This window comes from Catharus ustulatus, chromosome 1 (assembly GCF_009819885.2).
Source record: "Catharus ustulatus isolate bCatUst1 chromosome 1, bCatUst1.pri.v2, whole genome shotgun sequence".
Taxonomy (NCBI): domain Eukaryota; kingdom Metazoa; phylum Chordata; class Aves; order Passeriformes; family Turdidae; genus Catharus; species Catharus ustulatus.
In genome coordinates this window covers 143226536-143244983 of record NC_046221.1, presented here as the reverse complement: position 1 = coordinate 143244983, position 18448 = coordinate 143226536, and the positions used below count along the sequence as shown (strand labels likewise).

The 18448-nt window shown below is 35.8% G+C and overlaps 1 protein-coding gene across 1 annotated transcript in view; it reads left to right on the top strand.

Annotated features, from left to right (window-relative positions):
- The window catches only part of LOC116997311 (angiopoietin-1), a 150496-nt gene that overhangs the window by 111734 nt on the left and 20314 nt on the right, over window positions 1-18448 (top strand). The window contains exon 7 of the mRNA XM_033062262.1: window positions 5963-6129. Within this exon, the coding sequence (XP_032918153.1) occupies window positions 5963-6129 (167 nt within the window). The remainder of the gene's footprint in view (window positions 1-5962; window positions 6130-18448) is intronic.

The following is an 18448-nucleotide window of genomic DNA, read 5'->3' as shown; positions in this document are numbered from 1 at the left end:
AATATTCTTTTAAGTCAACATTGATTAATGCATATGTCGTATGAGGAAACAGAAGTAATTTCTATAAACCAAATCATTATTTCAATTACCAGAATGAATAATATAATGTGATGGGAATGAAAATATGCAAGTATACAAAAAAAGCATACAAACTCTTTTTAGAAATTATCTTCTTAAAGAATATCCATTCCACATTCACAGCTAAGGCAAAAGGAGGTGAATATTCTTTATTCTTCTGGGAAGTCACTGCTGCTGTAAAACACTGAATTATTATCTGCTTTATTCACTGAATTTTCTGACAGAAGATGAACCCCTAGGATATATTGGCTGTGTCTGGTTTCAATTTGTTTTGTCTATAAAAAGTCAAAACTTCCTGTGAGCATTATCAGACAAAATAAATAAAGTAAGAGAGATAATTGTTTAATGAACTTGGAGCAACATGATTCAGGCAGAATACCCTCACAGATTTTGCCAAAGCTAATAAAATTCTTTTGCATCCTACTTATTATTTTTGAGTAAGTATCAACTTTGTAAATTCTTAAGGGCACTTTTAAAACCAGTACTGAATTCTATTTACTGAATTCTATTTCTTTCTACTTATGGCTACATTAGCAATTTCGACTCTGTTAATAACCAAATTAAAATTCAAAATTAGTTGATGTAGAACCCAGATGTCATCTAGAATAAATATTATAAAATCATATGCTTTCATCTTTGATTCTTAGTTCTAAGTACTTTAATCCATAAAAAACAAAAAATAAAATATTTCTCGTTTTTTTCTTTTTTTTTTGTTTTTGCATAGGAGTTGGGCATTTTATCAGAATATACAGAATTTATGATATAGTTATACAGAAACAGAAAACATCTTTGCTTCATCCAACTACAAAAATGGATTAGCAATTGTCAGTAAAGTTCAGTATTGTGTTATTATTTTCTCTGAAAACAATTCTATCATGTTGACAAGAACAATCTGCTCCAATGTAGTATAAAACATTATTATTCCTCAATGAAAAAACCTGGATAAAAGAATTTACTCATTATTTGTGATTTTTATGTCTTATTTCAGATCAGCCTTTGCCAAAATATGATCTTAATGCAATTTTCAGCAGCAAAAATACAATTTTCTTCTGCTTTTGAAGAATAAAATGAAACATTATAATAATCTATTCTGGGTCAGTGCAAACATTTGTGTATCCTTTTTGTGACTAATAGTGGAGAGACAAGAAAGCATATTATGAAAATATAAGCATATTTCCCTTCTATATTCTCCCAGCTTCCATAGAGGGCTAGTGAGGAAAATGACGGAGAACTCTGAGAACCTTTGAAAATTACTGACCCTTTTTCCTATTACATTAAGCACTATTTTGGCAACTTAAAGTCTCTGATTTGCCAGCCATCCCAAAATATTATGCAAATTTCTAGGGAAAAGCAAATTTGATTATTTTTGGAATAAAATGTAGAGTTTAAAGTTTTAATCTCTTTATTTGGAAACATATAATGAACAAAATATAAGAAGATAATGACAAAATAGTGTCTCTTAGTAACTTTAAATGCAATTTTGGAACAGTGTTTAACACCCACCGGGTTTCAGAGAGTCTTAAAATGTTGTTAACTGCAAACACATTCATGAAATGCAGATGTTCCTTTTCCTAGTGGATTGATAGCTGAGGATGACTTGGATCACCTCATGTAATTCCTTGGGTTTAGGCACCAAACTTTAACACAAATAATTCTGGAAGCCTTGGCTATAACTATTTGAATGTAAAACCCGAAGTGTTTGTTGACAGGGTATATATGTACTGGGAAACAAATATATTTAATAACGACTATGGGGCTGAAATCGATCACTCCTAACGTTAACTTTTAACACTGCCCCAAGGCATTCTCAAACCCAGATTTCTTGTCCTAAATCTTAGGCATCAGTCCATAAATGACAAGCATGGTCTTAGGCAAGGCTTTAGGCATCTTATCACTTGAGGCCCCACAGATTTGAGCAGCAGTATAAAACCAAATGGTCTGCTGACTAAAATGCTTATTTCTCTTTACTGAATTCTAATTACTGAACAATTACTGAATTCTCTCATGAACATCAAAATTAATGAGGTCTTCTTTTCTGAGGACTTTTTTCTTGCATCCCACATAGAAGCCCCATTCTTATTACTGATAATCTTCTGAAACCCTATTATTTTCTAGGATTCTCTGTGGTAAAAACTTGAGTTCCCCCTTTATTTCCCTCAATCTCTCCCAGATGTCTAAGAATCTCTGAGGCAATATTTGCTCAGCATCTGCACTTGGCTGGCTGCTCTGTGTCTGCTTGTAGCAATTGGAATAGGCAACTGCTGAGCTTCTGCTTCAGCATTTCTCCCAGCAGCAGCTCATCACAGAGACACCAGTTCTCTGAAATCTTACTGAACTTCAAGTTTGTGTGATTTTTAACCAAACCTCAAAAGTGTTCAAAAATTATTTCACAAATATAGAGGAGAGGTGGGCATAACAATTACACAAGTTTGTTTTCCTAAGTTTTCTGAGACAATAAAAAAAAAAATTGTATTTGAAGGTATAATTCTGAAATGTTCTTTGAAAGCTGAGGATTCTGAAGGTAAAACAAAAGAGCCAGGCACAACCATTTGCTTTACCAGCCTCAGGGTTGGGAATGGAAACATAAAATTAAATCACGTTTTTCAGGGTTTTTTTGGCTAATATTATGTCATTTTCTTCTGTACACAAAAGTTTACATATCCCATCAAAGTAGTAGTATTCTTGTAGTAGAGACAGTCTAAGTAAGATATAAACAAGGAGAGCTGCGTAGTTATTAAGTCAGCCAAAGTATCTGGGAAAAACAGCATGCACGCAAGTCTTTCTTCAGCTTTGAAATATAGGCAGTAAACTGCAGACTAAATACAGGTTGGAAACAGTTGAGTTTGGCATAATAAAATTATACTTGAAGCAATTGCTGCCAGCTCTGTGCTTAACAGAAATGTACTGCTCTTCTCTGGTTTACATCCATGCAAGCTTTGAGTGCCTGTTTGTTTGTTTATGTCTTTCTAGCCATATTAGGTGTTTAATAAAGTACACTGCTTCTCCTTTGGAACATTCCATGCTTCAGAGAGATGTTTTATATCCCAATTACTTCCTTGGTTTTCTTTTCATAAAAACAAGTAGTTTGTTTAAAAAGAAGTTACTTCTGTCAAGGAAAAAAGTATTTTTCTAGGCATTTCTAAATCTGAGTTTCAGTGTTGTAGCCCCTGATAGTAGGATTCCCTTTTTCATAACTAATGTGGTGGATTTCCTCATAATTTTTCTTTTTATATCTTTTGTTCCCTGTTGCTGCATCTTTATTTCCTCTGGTCAAGAGAGCAAAGCACTTTAGTGATAGATTTTCATCTTAGTGCAATAACACATGTGGAAAGGGAGAAGGAGGTGAAAATTTGAAGAAAAAAAAAATTACTTCAGAATAATTATGTATGGTGTCTGGAGTTTCTGTAAAACACATAAGGGATCATATAATGCTAAAACACAACATATATCACATCCTGAATAGGCTGTAATCTAAATGAGATAAGATATATATAATTCAATAGACAACAGTTCAAAGGGGAGTCCCCTCAGCTTTCCTGCACTGGGAAAAAGGGAGAAAGAATTTTCTGATAACCTTCTATTAAAGAAGATAATAATCTCTCTTAAAGATGATGATGATGATGATAATAATAATAATGGTAATAATAATAATAGTAATAATACCTCTGTGAATAAGAAACCATGTAAACTCCAGGAAAATATAATTTGACTGATGTCTGAACAACCATCCTCCACTTCTTCTTTCTGGCTTTAGGGAGAGAAACTTCCTGGTAGGTAGTATATGCAGAGCATATTTTGCCTTACTCTGAGAGTAGTGACAGTGACCAGTGGTGAAAGATGTCAGAGACAAACCACTAACTGCTCTGGTATAACACTGCCAAAGCTACTAAAACAGGAGACACCAGGTGTGTCAATCAAGGGTAGGAAGACAAGGCATGAAGGTGGAAAGAATCAAAGGCATACCAGAAAACAGTGATAACTACAGAAATGTGTGCCAGCTGTAGAAAGGGTTCATACATGTGAGGAACAAATATTTTTGTGTTTTAGGAGCAATGCATGAAGCCAAATATGAATGCGAATGCTATCAAAGCAGCAAGTGAGAAATAACAGAAAGTATCATAATGGCAAACTTGAGGAGCAGCAGCTCACACTGGAAATCACATGGGTTCAAAACAGGGTATCACCAGTATTACCTGCAACCAGTATTTACAGTATTTCTATAGGAAATAGCCTACTGGAGAAAGAGGATTTAATGAAACAACATGTAGGAAAGGAAAAGCCAACTAATGCTATGCTCTCACATTGCAGTCTGAGACTTCTTAGAGATTTGCCACAGTCTACTGAATTTCATTTCTTGCAGAGGAAACACTTTTTCCATGAATATCTCTTGATGGTCTCTGAGCCAAAAGGCAGACATGCTTATTCAAAATATATTAGTGTACTCAGTTCAGCATACCCAAATGTGGCATTTCTTCTCAGCCTCTACTATCAGTGAGTCATCAAATATATGCTCAGGTAGGGTTGTGTAAACAAAAATGCATCCTGAGTAAAGTACTTTCTACTGTAATTATCTCTAGGAGCAACAAAAAAATGGAGGAATTTTTTTTATTTTTTGGACCAATCAAACTTTTAAGGTCCAAAATTTTTAAAACTAATTTTCTTTAGAAGTTGGCAACTGATATACCTATGCATTGCCTGAGTCAGTATTACCTGTGCTAGCACATGCCCTCTGGGGAGGCAGGATTTAATCCTCCAGAGATGCAACTAATCAGGGCTGGAGCCACAGCAATACAATAAAGAAAAAAAATAGAGAGAGAGCTCTACTTTCAGTGTTTTCATCTCATGTTAGGAGTGACTGAAACATTATATAGAGAAGGTCGATGTCTTGCCCATGTGTCTCCCAGACACATTTCTCCTTATCTAACCTTTAGTCCCAAGGAAGTCTCTTGATTTTAACCCCTTAAAAAAGTATGTACTTTCTGGAAATAATCCAATCTTTCATTTAACTTGACTAGGAAATTTTCACAAGACCTTCTAAAAGACCCTCAGTACACCACTGTAAGCAGATCAGGGGATTTCTGGTTCCCATTTTTCCTATCTTAAGAAATATGAACAAGCACAGTCATGTTGTAGTAGTTCTTCACAAGTAAATATTATATTTGAAAATAATTTTTAAAGAGAATCTCTTTTTCTCTGTTTATAGAGAAAAAAAATAAAAATGTAAAATGGACTGAAGAGTTCTCAGGTATGAACTAATAGTTTAAATAGAACAATAATTCTAATATACAATAAATAAGTTGATGTCATGAAATAAAACCTTAAATTTAATGTAGTAAAATATTCACTACAATTTAAACAACTTTTAAACCTGGAAGATGCATAAAGACATATGTCTAGGAATTGGTTTTGAAAATTAATTATATTTTTTCTTTCATTATTATTTTTCCATGTTTGAAAATGATACTGTTTGCTTAAGCAGAAATAAGATCATCTGAAGATATGAGATGTGAGGAGAGCAAGGTGACTAGGAGAAGAGCTAGATAACAAGGTTTTACACCATATTAAATGCATTCTAGAATATTTCTGTGTCAAGTATTCCCACTGAATGATGTGCAAATTCAGTATCATGCTGTTAATATCATGGACTTGCAAAATGATTTCCAGCTGATAACCTCAATTGGCCTTTCAAACACCAGTTGAACTGCTTGACTTTCCTACATCATACATATTGGTAGGATCATTTTGAAGACAGTCAACCTGGAACAAAGAAATATATGACCTGTAATTAGAATGTACAGGTAAAATATAATGATGTTTTCTTTATTGTATAAAGACTCTACAAATTACAATAATTACATCTAGTTATTTTGCCAATTTTTTCTAGGGTTTTGGTAGCCCATCAGGTGAACATTGGCTGGGAAATGAATTTATCTTTGCAATAACAAGTCAGAGGCAATATTCTCTAAGAATTGAATTAATGGACTGGGAAGGAAACCGGGCATACTCACAATATGACAGATTTCACATAGGAAATGAAAAACAGAATTACAGGTAAGAATCTATTGAAATTCTTATGACTCTGTTGAGTGATAAATATTGTTCATTGTTCACTTGTCAAATATGAGAAATTACAATAATATGATGCTGATTTTCATCAGAAGTGGATAAAGATTGTAAAACTAAAACAGAAAGATTTCTCATTGATGGAAGGATAGAGTAAACCTAACATATCTGAGAACAAGGGATCTATTAATTATGTTTAGTAGAACCGCTAAAAACTGTATAACTTTTATATTCAGAACCCAAAATTGATTGAATAGAAAAAAGATTTGAATTCTTCATTAAAACCTAAAGAATATCTCAGAAGATATACCTCAGAAGCAGAAGACTGAAATCATGCACATGAGAATAAAAGACCAAAAATGCTGTTAAACCATCTGATATTTCCAAACTAAAAAATTAGTGCAAATGATGAGGAAAACAAAAAAATGCTGAATCTTATTTTGAGGAAATTTAACACAAAAAATTTTCTTAATAACATTTTTCTCTCATACTTTGTTTTAAGATAAAAGCTTATTAAAAATAGAAAGAGAAACGACTTGAAGACACAAGAAATTTGGATAACCTAATTAGTCATTTGTATTATTTTTTAATAATTGCTTCATTTGAGCAGACAGTACAATGTTAGAAAAAGAAAACAAAACCATAAAAATATCCCATTATTTATTACAGCATATGTAATTAGCATAAGACTCGGTAGAGAAACAGATATATTGTAGACTCAAACATTCAAGGCATGTGAAACTAGGCTGGTATGCAGATCTTTAAATTCAAGTAACATGATTCTCAAAAATGCTGCCTGCCTCTCCCCAGTGAAATGGAGGTGAGAGCAATTTGCTCTTTCTGCTGACAGGACTGTGCCCAGGTGGGACACAGAGCAGTGCCCCTGCTCTCTGGGGCTTGTGGGGGCAGCAGTGGATGGTGTACAAGTGCAGACAATTCCTTCAGAAGCAATCAGAATGAGTTTGGCTCCTGCATAAAGCAAGGACTGTCCCTCTGCACACAAAGGATGGCTCTATGCCCTGCTGCCTCCAGCAGGGCTGTGCCTGGCACTGCCCATGGAAAGCCATTTCCCCAAATCAGGAAAGGTGGAGCACCTATTCCGAGGTAGTTTTAGGCAAAGAATAAATATAAAATAAGGGAAATTTCTCAAAAGAGAAGCTATCAAGATTTATACAAAACATAAAAACAACATCGTAAAAGTAGGGCCTTAAACATTGGTCGAAGATACTCAAAGATGAGACAAATCCTTGTCAAATCAAGAAAAACGTTGAAGGGCAGTTATACATAGCCCAAAAATGTATGATGGATCAGAGGAAAGGAGTATTACTCAGGGGATGAATTAATATGACTGAACTTGTTAACAAAAACAGAATCTTTTTTTCTCATCTTTATTCTGAACTAAGGACAACACGTATTGTTGAGGAGTTGGAAGGCTGTTGAAAATTTAATATGTAAAAGCTCATGTTTAGAGAGGATTTCTTTTTCAGAAATCCGCTGTGTTTATTCATGATAAAATAGCAAGAGAATGTCTTGTTAGGGAAGCGAAGTTCTGGGAAGGGAAGGGAAGTCCGGGAAGGGAAGTTCTGGGAAGGGAAGTTCTGGGAAGTGCTGGGAAGGGAAGGGAAGTTCAGGGAGGGGAAGGGAAGTTCAGGGATTTTCAGGGAAGGGAAGTTCAGGGAGGGGAAGTTCAGGGAAGTTCAGGGAAGTTCAGGGAAGGGAAGTTCAGGGAAGTTCAGGGAAGTTCAGGGAAGTTCAGGGAAGTTCAGGGAAGTTCAGGGAAGGGAAGGGAAGGGAAGGGAAGGGAAGGGAAGGGAAGGGAAGGGAAGGGAATTATGAAAAAAGGAGATCTTTTGCAATATATATAATATTTTCTGAACATGGAAAAATATTTAAAATTGTAAATTCTTCTTGCTGATCAAGAAAACCAAAAGAGATGTAATTCTAACCTGTAGAAATTAAATCAGAGGGGGCATACAGCCCTCAAACAGTATAATAATGTAGAGTAACAGGCATAAATTCTGCTACCTGTGTCCAATTCACTTTTCCACAAAAATCAAAAGGAATTTAACTGAAGGCTATTGACTGCACTGTTGGTTCCTGTCTACTCCATAATATAAATTAAGGCCAGAAAGAGATCTGCTCACACTCTGTGGTCTCCTTATTGTGCAACTGAAGCTCTTCTGTTGAGGAAATGGGGAATCAATCTCATTCATACTTTTCTGGATTAAACAAAGGTGAAAACATAAAGAAGTAAAAATATCCATCTCTGTTAGCCCTTTGGGTTTCAAATTAATTCCTCTATTATTTTTGCTCAAGTATATTCGAATATTTAAAGAAAATAGCTGAGTAACATGGTGACAGTTCTGGAAATAATTATGCATAAACCACATGCAAGTCTAAACTGTGTTTCATGCTAGACAAATGTACTAGTGTCTAGTCCAGACAAAATATATGCCCAACAGATATTTTGTAAACCAAAATTATGTTGTGCTATTTTACCAATTTTTACAGGAATGCGTTCTGGGACATAAAAACTCTTTATTTTGCTTGCCAACATCACTATCTGTGATAGCAGCAATTCCAGAAGGCTGGCTGAATAAAAACCTAATTATTGAGTACTAAACAGCTGGCCACCCTTCAGAGAATGCTGTTTTCCCTTTATCTGAGGAGCTGCCATTAAGGATTTAAATGATTCTTCTGAAGGTGAAAACCACAATTCCCAAACTCCTGCTCTCAGTGCCTTTCAGGCATTTGCCATGTTTGCTTTCAATACCTCAAACACAGAACAGCACACCTTTTCAAACTTTTGTAACTGTTATTTGAAATAATTTTACCAAACAAAACAGATACTGTCTTATTTTGGAAGCTTGTTTCTTATAATGACCCACATTAAATGTTCTTTCTGTTAGCAGAAATATATAATTGTAGACTGGCTAGATTCACATTAGTTTCAAATAACATAAGCTCACTAAGTAATAGTAACAGTAAAGAGAGAAGTTTCTAAGCTAGTCTGGGAAGTGGATCAAAAAATCTGAAATAGAAAAAATGCATTGAAATGAGAAGAAGTGGAACATTTTCAGTTTCACTATGGCAGTGCCTTGTATATTTGGAAGACATGAAAAAAAAAAAAGTTCCAGGTCTTATATTCTAATATAGTTAAAAAAAGAAGAGAGAGAGAAGAGAAAGAAGAGAAAGAGAAGAGAAGAGAAGAGAAGAGAAGAGAAGAGAAGAGAAGAGAAGAGAAGAGAAGAGAAGAGAAGAGAAGAGAAGAGAAGAGAAGAGAAGAGAAGAGAAGAGAAGAGAAGAGAAGAGAAGAGAAGAGAAGAGAAGAGAAGAGAAGGATAAAAGGAGGGAAAAAAAAGAAAACCATGAAATGATAAAATCTGCTTGAGAAAATATCAAAAATCATTTTCATGTTGTTCTTCCAAAATCCAGCCTCAACATTACGCAAAGTTCAATTCAGTCTGGATAACTCCCAGTTGGTGATTTCAGAAGGGTCTGGTTTTTCTCTGGGCTTTTTGTATTTTCTTTACTACTTTTTATTAGTCTAAAGAATCTATTATTAAAAAGAGTAATGCTGAACACATGTAAGTTCAAATATACTTGTTTCTCTTTCAAAATGAGACAGCTCCAAGAGGTTTTCTGGGAAATCAGAGTAAAATCTATTTATCCCAGATGATGACTGGAAAGAAGGTTGAGATGAGAAGGTGGTTGCTGAATCAGTCGACATATAATCATAAATGATAACTGAAACAGAAAATCAAACATTGCACCACATATGAAATCTTTAATAACAGTATCTAAGTGATTTACATCTTTTAGAACATCCGTAGGTTTCTTATCTACACAAGATGACTACACAGAGACTGTAAATATGATGAAAATATCTGTCAGACTCTTTGTGACTGACATTGTGACAAGTAAAATCTCCATGCAGTAAGAAGAGCCAGATCTTGCAGATCTCCCTTTAGTGCAATGTTTCTTAATGTAATTAGGAATTATTTATAGAACTATAAAACATGAGTTGAAAGAGAATCCTAAAAGACACACGATCTCTCCTCTTTCTCTGTGACTCTGCCAGCCCACTTGACATTGTTTGATGTTCCTAGGAGTTGTGCAGCTATGATACACTGCTGCTCTGACCCATGTCCTCAGATCCTCCAAAACTGAACAGGAAAAGTAACCATGTGTTGGGATTTCAGGCACCAGAATTCATGATCCTATATATTAGTTTATGAAAACAGATATATTTATGCTGAATTTTGAACAGTAGTAATTTTAGCCTGCAGATACGTGTGTTTTTTCTACTCATGATACAGAAGCTCTTCCAAGAAAAGCAAAGGATGAAGAATAGGGGAATTCCACTTTTTAATTGACTGAGTTATTTTTACTTCAGGACTGTTAGAGAGGTTTAGTAGACACTCATCTCCCTATGACAATGTACTCTGTTATTTAATCATGCTTTTCATTGGAAAAGTTTGTTATTGCTGCAATGAATCACTAACTTTGGTGTTACCCATGGAGAAATACGATTAAATTATCAGACAGGGCTACTCAGGTGAGCAAGGCTTTGGTGTAGGCATAGGTGAAAACTGATGGTGGACAGGAAATATCCTAATTTCCCTGAGTCAGTTTGGACTTAAGGTGGTGGCTGACCTTTGGTAGTTAAAATGAAGAAGAGACTTCATATTGGAATGAGCATGAGAAAGTGATTACAAAATCTCATGGGAAAGAGGGAATACATCCATTAGGAACACAAGAGACCCGTTGACAGGGCAGAAATAGTCATGTAGGGAAGAGTCAGGTGTGTGGGTCCTCAGAGGCAGCAAGCTGATGAAATTTGTTGAAAACAGGAGAGGTAATCATTAAAATTTTCAAATCACTTCAAACTGTTGACATGATCTTCCAAGCCCCACAAATCTAGGTGACAGTTCCAAACTCTCCAATATCCTGTGTCTCAGGCTTTGCTTTAGGAAATAAGATCAGCTGTTGAAAGTCAACCAAGAACTGGTAAACTTTATGGGACCTGGTAGCAGAGACTTTTCAATTCACTGAGTAGAATATTGGACTTCTAGTTCTTGTTTGATTAAAAGTTTTTATGTTTAGTTTCGGCAATAGTATTATTTCTCTCCATTTTCTTAGACAAATCAGGTAGGTAGTCTGCTGCCAGAAGCCTTGTATAATGTTCATCTTAGATTTTTTTTAAGGTTGAGGCTATTTGTATTTCACCATTCTTGAACTAATGATGGAATTTCTTGCAAAAATCCTCACTTATCTTTCTGTAAAATAGAGAAATAAATATTTGTCTGTACAGTCTTTTAAATTTTACTGCTGAAAATTCTGTAATAGATAGTAAAATAAGTATTATTTTATAGTGCAAATTTTATAGGGACAGATGGTTTTCTGTATCTTTAATTAAAAAACATATTCCATGTAGTGTTGCTGTTTCAGAAACAGAACACAAATAGGCCATTGTCACTTCCTTGGTTTACAAAATCTCATTTTTAAATATTGGTGTGGTTCTTGTTATTACCCAGGCTTTTGCATGTTGCATTTATATAAGTAATATTTTCTTCTTGTGTCACTTGAATTTTTTAGGTAAAATAGGGGATCAGTCTGACTTGTAGGTTTTTTGAGCCATCTGCTTAGCATCTTCTGCATGATTTGTATCACAGTAAACCTTTGAAGGATCTATTCAGTCTTTTGTAATATGGGTAAGTAAAAGTACAGTGGAAGATATATAGGAAATCTGCAGCAAAGTGAAAAAATAAACACAGATCCTCTTGGGAACCAGTTCTGTGCTCAGACCGCAGTACTTTTCTTGCCAAATATGAAAAATACAGAATAACCTTAAAAATAGTCATGGTGCAAAAATGTAAAAAGCCTGTAGGTATTCACTTTTATTTGGAAGCTGAAATTCAATTTTCAAGTCTACTTCAGAGGAAATATCAATGTAAAATTCTATTAACAGACAGAATTGTATCTGTGGTATGCATAATTTCTATGATTTGAAAATATTTTCACCAAACAGTGGTTTAAAATCAATAACATGGATAAAAATATTTAACATCTTTATGGATATATAAATATCTGGCTTAAATAATTTTCTTTTATTTAACAATACTGTCAACTCAATTATATTCCATGAAACCTAAATACTGGAAGTGGAAGGATTCGATCCAATGCCCATTAACCAGAGGTCCTTCTGGAAACATGCCAGTGTTGCTATATCATATCAGTGACTGAAACTCACTGGCAGTTCATGCAGTATCTCCAAATGTAAGCAGAAATTGAATATAACAATTTCTCTGACTGAAAGCTGATGTAAATATACTCATGGAAATAATGAATTTTTAAAATTAACTTAATCCACATGAATCCCAATATACATTATCCATCCACAGCTAATCATTTCCCACTTCTAACTTCATTAAAGTCGTTTATAGTTCAATATACAATAGCTGTGACTACTGTGGAGCAGAGAGGTTTCCTTCTTCTATGTTATGGAATCTAATGAGAATGCATTGAGACATGCTGGCTACACTGCAGTGCAGTTGAAGTCTTCAGAAGATGAGTCAGGGGCTCCTGAGGTAACAGAAGCCAAGAGAGAAACACCACTGAAATATCTCAAAAGAATCAAGGGTTATTCCTCTAAGCAGGTGGCACAGCTGACAGCCCAGTGCACACAGTGTGGGCAACAGGCAGGAGCTGGAAGCCACTGTGCCTCTGGAAAACTGAGACCTACTTGCCATTACTGAAACTTGGTGGAATGAGTCCCCTGACTAGAGTGTGGCTATCAGTGGCCACAGGCTGTTCAGAAGGGACAGGCAATGGAGGGGTGGAGGCATTGCTCTCTACATCAATAAATGGATACTCTGAAAAGAGCTGTTTCTGAAGAACAGCCGCAAACATGTTAAAAGCTTACAGGTAAGAACTGGAGACTGAGTCAACAAAGGGAGCCTGGTTCTTGGTGCCTGCTCCAGGCCACTTGATCAAAGAGAGCCTGTTAAAAAAGGCTTCTTGCTCCAGCTATGGGAAGCATTGCGCTTACAGGCTCTTGTCCTGCTGGAGGACTTCAGTCACTCCAACATATACTAAAAATTTATCATAGCAAACTGTAACCAATCCAGAAAACTCCTGGAGTGCATGGAAGATAACTTCTTGAGCCAGGTAACAAGCAGCCCTACTAGAGAGGATGGAATACTGGATCTGATGGTCACCAACAAAAGTTAGTGAGCTAACCACTGACATCAAGATTGAAAGCAGCCTGCACTTCAGTGGTCATAGAATCATAGAATCATAGAATTACAGAATCATAGAACCATAGAATGGTTTGGGTTGAAAGAAACATTCAAGATCATCTAGTTCCAACCCTCTGCCAAAGTCAGGGACACTTCCCACTAGAACAGGTTTCTCATGCATTGGTGGAGTTCACAGTCCTGAGGGATATGGGTCACGCAAAGAGTAAAGTTGGGACCTTGAATTTTAGGAAAACAAATCTCCAATCAAGGAATTAATTAGTAGAACCCCCTGGGAATGTGTCCTCAGGGACAAGGAAGGAGAACAGGCTGATAGATCTTTCAGGACACTTCCCATAAAACTCAATATCTGGCAATCCACAGGTGCAAGAAATCAGTAAAGAAAGGCAAGACAACACCATGGCTGAGTTGAGACCTGCTGGTCAAACTAAAGGGCAAGAAGGAAATGCACAGGCAGTGGAAGCACAGCCAGGTGAACTGGAAAAAGTGTAGGTACACTCTCTGGTTATGTAGGTCTGAAATCAAGAAAGCTTTTCAGCAACTTAACTGTAGAGAAGCTTGTTTTCCAATGTATTCCACCACAGCTATCACTATGGAACATAGTGGGCATGACATTATCTCCTCCTCCAGACTCCTAAACTTGTTTTTGAAAAAACGGAAAATATATGAGCAAGAACAAAAGTATCTTATTTTCCCTTAAAGCTTATCTATAATAAAATAAACTTGAGGCAATGAATAAAAAGAATATTTTGTAACAATTTTTTAGTCTTAGACATCATCCTAGATTTAATGAATTTAAGTGATTATTCACATGTTTTCCTACAGGTAGGTGAGATAAAGACTTTTCAGTGTTAGCATTAAAGCTGTTGAGCCCTAGGAACAGACTGCAGGACCCTATCTGAGACACTCGATTCTCTGTGCGTTCCTGGGGAGAGATAAGCTCCTTAGACAGAAGCCAAATCAGGCAACATGCAGAGCAGAAAGCTGCCTAGAGTTAACATTAGGATATTCTGAAAATAGCAAGGCATCCATTTATGTCCCCTGACAGTTCACAGCCCACAGCCCGAAGGTAGGAGACAATATCTTGTCTTACAAAAGAAATGAAAGGCCTTGGGTTAATGCAATCATTTGCCAGAGGGTATCCAGACCACAGCTACTGCTTCCCAAGAAAAAGCAGCAATCCAGGGAACTGCCGGGGACCAGGCTGATTGATGAATCTGTGACACTGTGCAGGGTTGAATTCACTGCTCAGTGAATGAATAGGTACCAGTCACTTCTCAATGAAGTGGGACAGGGATTTCTAAGATTATGCTCCATGCAGCATGTCTGATTTTGAATTAAATAGGTTTCTATTAAATTATATAATTATGAAGCAGTGGATATTATTCTGCTACACACTTACATTTTTACTCCCTTTGAGGCTCAGTGATTCTTGAGCAATTTATTTGCAGCAGGATGCATGTGGCTGGTTATGCATGAGAGAAGCTTTATGTTTTTAAACCTTTCTCTTACTGAATCCATAAAAACCTTAACTCCTATGTGGTTGGCAGCAATCACTCAGGTCAATAAATTGGTACATGAAAAGTTAAGAGTAACAGCCACTAGTAGCTCAACCACTTACTACCTAGTGAAGAAAAGTAGATTTATGTGAGAATAATGTAATTCTAGACAGAACAGTTGTTGGGAAATCCTTGCTGAGGTACACAAGTCTGAGGTCTGAGAGAACTCTTTAATAAATGTAAGTATTGGCAGAAAAATTATCAATGGAAACTTGTTAGTGATCTTGCTTGTTACATGCTGTAGTTCAGTGGAGATTTCACAAGGTCTGTCCCAGATAAGAGGTAGACTGAGCATGTTGTGGCACCTAAAAGAAAGCTGCACAGAATTTAATATAATATTGGTTGGGTTTTTTACTTTTCCAATTTAAAATTAGTACTTTCATTTTGTTTGTATTATCTTCAGTATCTACAATGTCAGTCTTGCACTCTTTCAAGCCTTTCTTGCTTTCTGCTACTTCTACATTTACATTATGAAAGAATTTCAAACAAGTATTTTAACAAAATTTATCAAATCCTGTACTGAATGGACTTCACTGTCCCCAAGGTAAGAGCTGTCTCTTCTACCACTAACAATACCGAAAAGAGCTACGTTTCTTTAAACTACTTCCATCAAAGCATCTACAAAGAGTTAAAAAGTAATGGTTTTATTACTGTAGATTTTGATATAGAAGTCAGTAACATTGTTTCTTCATCTCCACTGGGCTTTGACATGAAACAGCTCTTGAAGAAAAGGATTTTGTGTAACTGAGACACTTCTGGATATTTACCATCCATAAAGAATTTTTTAATGTCAAAACTCCGCTTTGTAGAATATTCAGACTTCAAAATTCATGTACAAAGTGTCTAAGGACATGTCAAATGTTTCAGATAGATACAATAGTATTACAGTGCAAAAATTTAGAGTTTCATTAATGTTTGCTGATCAATGATATGCAGAAAAAATAATATTGCAACATAATGCATCTATCTTGAGTGTGCAAGCAGAAAAACCAATGCAAAGTAAAATGCAGAATGAGGGAAAAAATCTCACAGTAAAGTTCACAACTAGAAAATATTTCTGTATTGGAAAAGTTTCTTTAATGAAGATTCCCGATTGCATCGTTCTCTTCACTATTATCTGTGCAAGTGTAAAGTGCAGTACATTTTCAGGATCAAATTCAGGTCCAGCTCAAAATATTTAAACTGGACATTATTCTTCCCATTATTCTTCCCATAACTTTGATCAAAACTCAAAAAAATGACACTTCCAAATGCCAGTCCTGAAAAGGACAAAAAATGGTATATGTCTCTGATTTCAATGAGAAAAATTATATACTCTATATTATATTATATTGTATATATTATATATTCTTCATGTGGATGACCAAGATCTCCATCAAAGTGAAGCTGACCACTAAGTGCTTACAAGATTTTAATGAATTTATTTAGTATTAGTGACAATTTCTCTAGCTTAAAAGAAAAATAAATAAATGCTTGCAAAGTTTTCTGAAATGCCTACAATTTTCAACGTCAGCCAATGAGCCAAACATTCAAACTTAGATCTCCATAATGCAGAAGCAAAGAAGAATGCGACCCGAAGGCTCCCTCAGAGAGCTATATGTGCCCCCATAGCTGCTGACTCTCTGCCCACTCTCTGAGCTAAACAGAAGCTTGGGAGAGCTGTCAATGTGGCCTTGAGCCCAAGCTAAAATATCCTGCCTGTGAGTAGGCTCGGTGTCGCGCTTATTGCGACAGTTCAGCTTCCAGCCAGGATAGAGTGTGGGCAGAATGAGCTCATGTCTGCCCAGAGAACTGACAGAGCAAGCTTTCATCTACTTGAAAAATACAAACAGAAAGTCTTAGAGTGACCCCTATTTAATCTAGAATGTACATGGTTAAAGTCTCTGAAATCTGTTACCAGCTTCCCAGCCAACCAATGCCAGCGGTTTTTCCCTATCCTTTTATCACTAACAGCTCTACTGGCAAGGTTTCTAGAGCCTGATCCTGAGAGCACTTTCTTCACTGATTCACTGTTTTACAAATACCAGCAAAGTGGTGTGGTATTTTTTGTGGGTTTCCTTCTTTCATGAGTCAAAGATTAAAGCGTACCTGAAGGGCCTGAAGAGAATCTGGCAAAGGGATCATCCTAGATTTTTCATAGTCATTTATTGCAGCAATCTAAGAGTTTCTGATTCTCTTGGGTTTGAATTTTGTGACTTTTTTTCCTATCACATGGGTACCTGATTTAGCTGTCTCTATCTCTAAGGTAATACTAATAAAAAATGATATTATTCATTATTGGGCCACAGCAGCAATGCAGTTGCTGAGTTAGATCTCAAAGCAGAGGTATAACCCATGTCTAAAGAGCTGCTAACTTACATAAACCTTCAAACTGATAACAACTTTGAATGTCAGAGCACAATTTTTTTATTGTTTGGTTGATCTGCAAAGATCTGCAAGAAGGATGTACTCAATAACAATGAAAGCCTACTCAGAAAAGAAAGAAAAGGGCCTGGTATCATGCAGAGTTTTGTGTCCAGTCTTCTGTTTCAACAGATCCTAAATGCTGAAGTGTTTTCAATTTTAAAGCAGTGCTGAAACAGCTCAACACACTTGACCCAAGTGCATGTGCACTGTTCATGTTTTGTTTTCTTTTATTTGGAATTATAATTCAGTTGCACTGAAGTAAAACCTCTTTGCACCTACCTCAAAGCCATTTGAACCAAAGGAGCCTTTATTGTGAATAACAGCTCCTATTAGGTCATGACCTGGGTTTTTAGGGGGAAAAAGGCATGTAAAACATGCTGATCTCTGTTAGCCTGGTCAGTGTGGCACCAGGAAAGGACTTGGATCATAAATGGGTGACAGTCAGTTAACCTTTCACTCATAGATGACTGTTTGTTGGCCACAAATGACGCCAAGGGAGTTGAAATATGTTTTAATAGTCTGTTTATATTTTTCTACCAAGGTCTTAGTGCCACATAACTCATTTTGGCATTTTTCAAACTTAATTTTGCATTAAGAAAACCAAGGAAACAGGGAAGCCAATATTTATTTTTGAAATAGCTATAAACATTTCACAGAAACTCTTTATCCATTAGCCACTTATAAAATTTGTTACCTTTTCCTAGATACTTGCCCTTACAATGAAAGCCTAACCTTAGTGCGATAATGGAGATAAAAGTCAGAGGATAAGTGTAGTGTGTTGTACAATACAGTCACTAATGAGTGAGGGAATCAAGCCAGGCCTGTTGCAGATTATTTAGACTGAAGGTGGGATGTGCTTGTGTATATAAGTGCTTTTTATTCTACATTCTGTTTCCAATGTAATAAATCTTTAATAAAAAAATTAATAACGCTGGTGCGAATTATACTATATGAATAAGACAAGCCTTGGCTTTCTCTTCCCCACCTTTTTTCCTTCTTCTCCTTCCCCTCCTCCATTTTAATTTTTTTTTTACACAGGCTTAGGCCCTCATTCTGCAATATACCCAAGTAATTTTTTTCTTT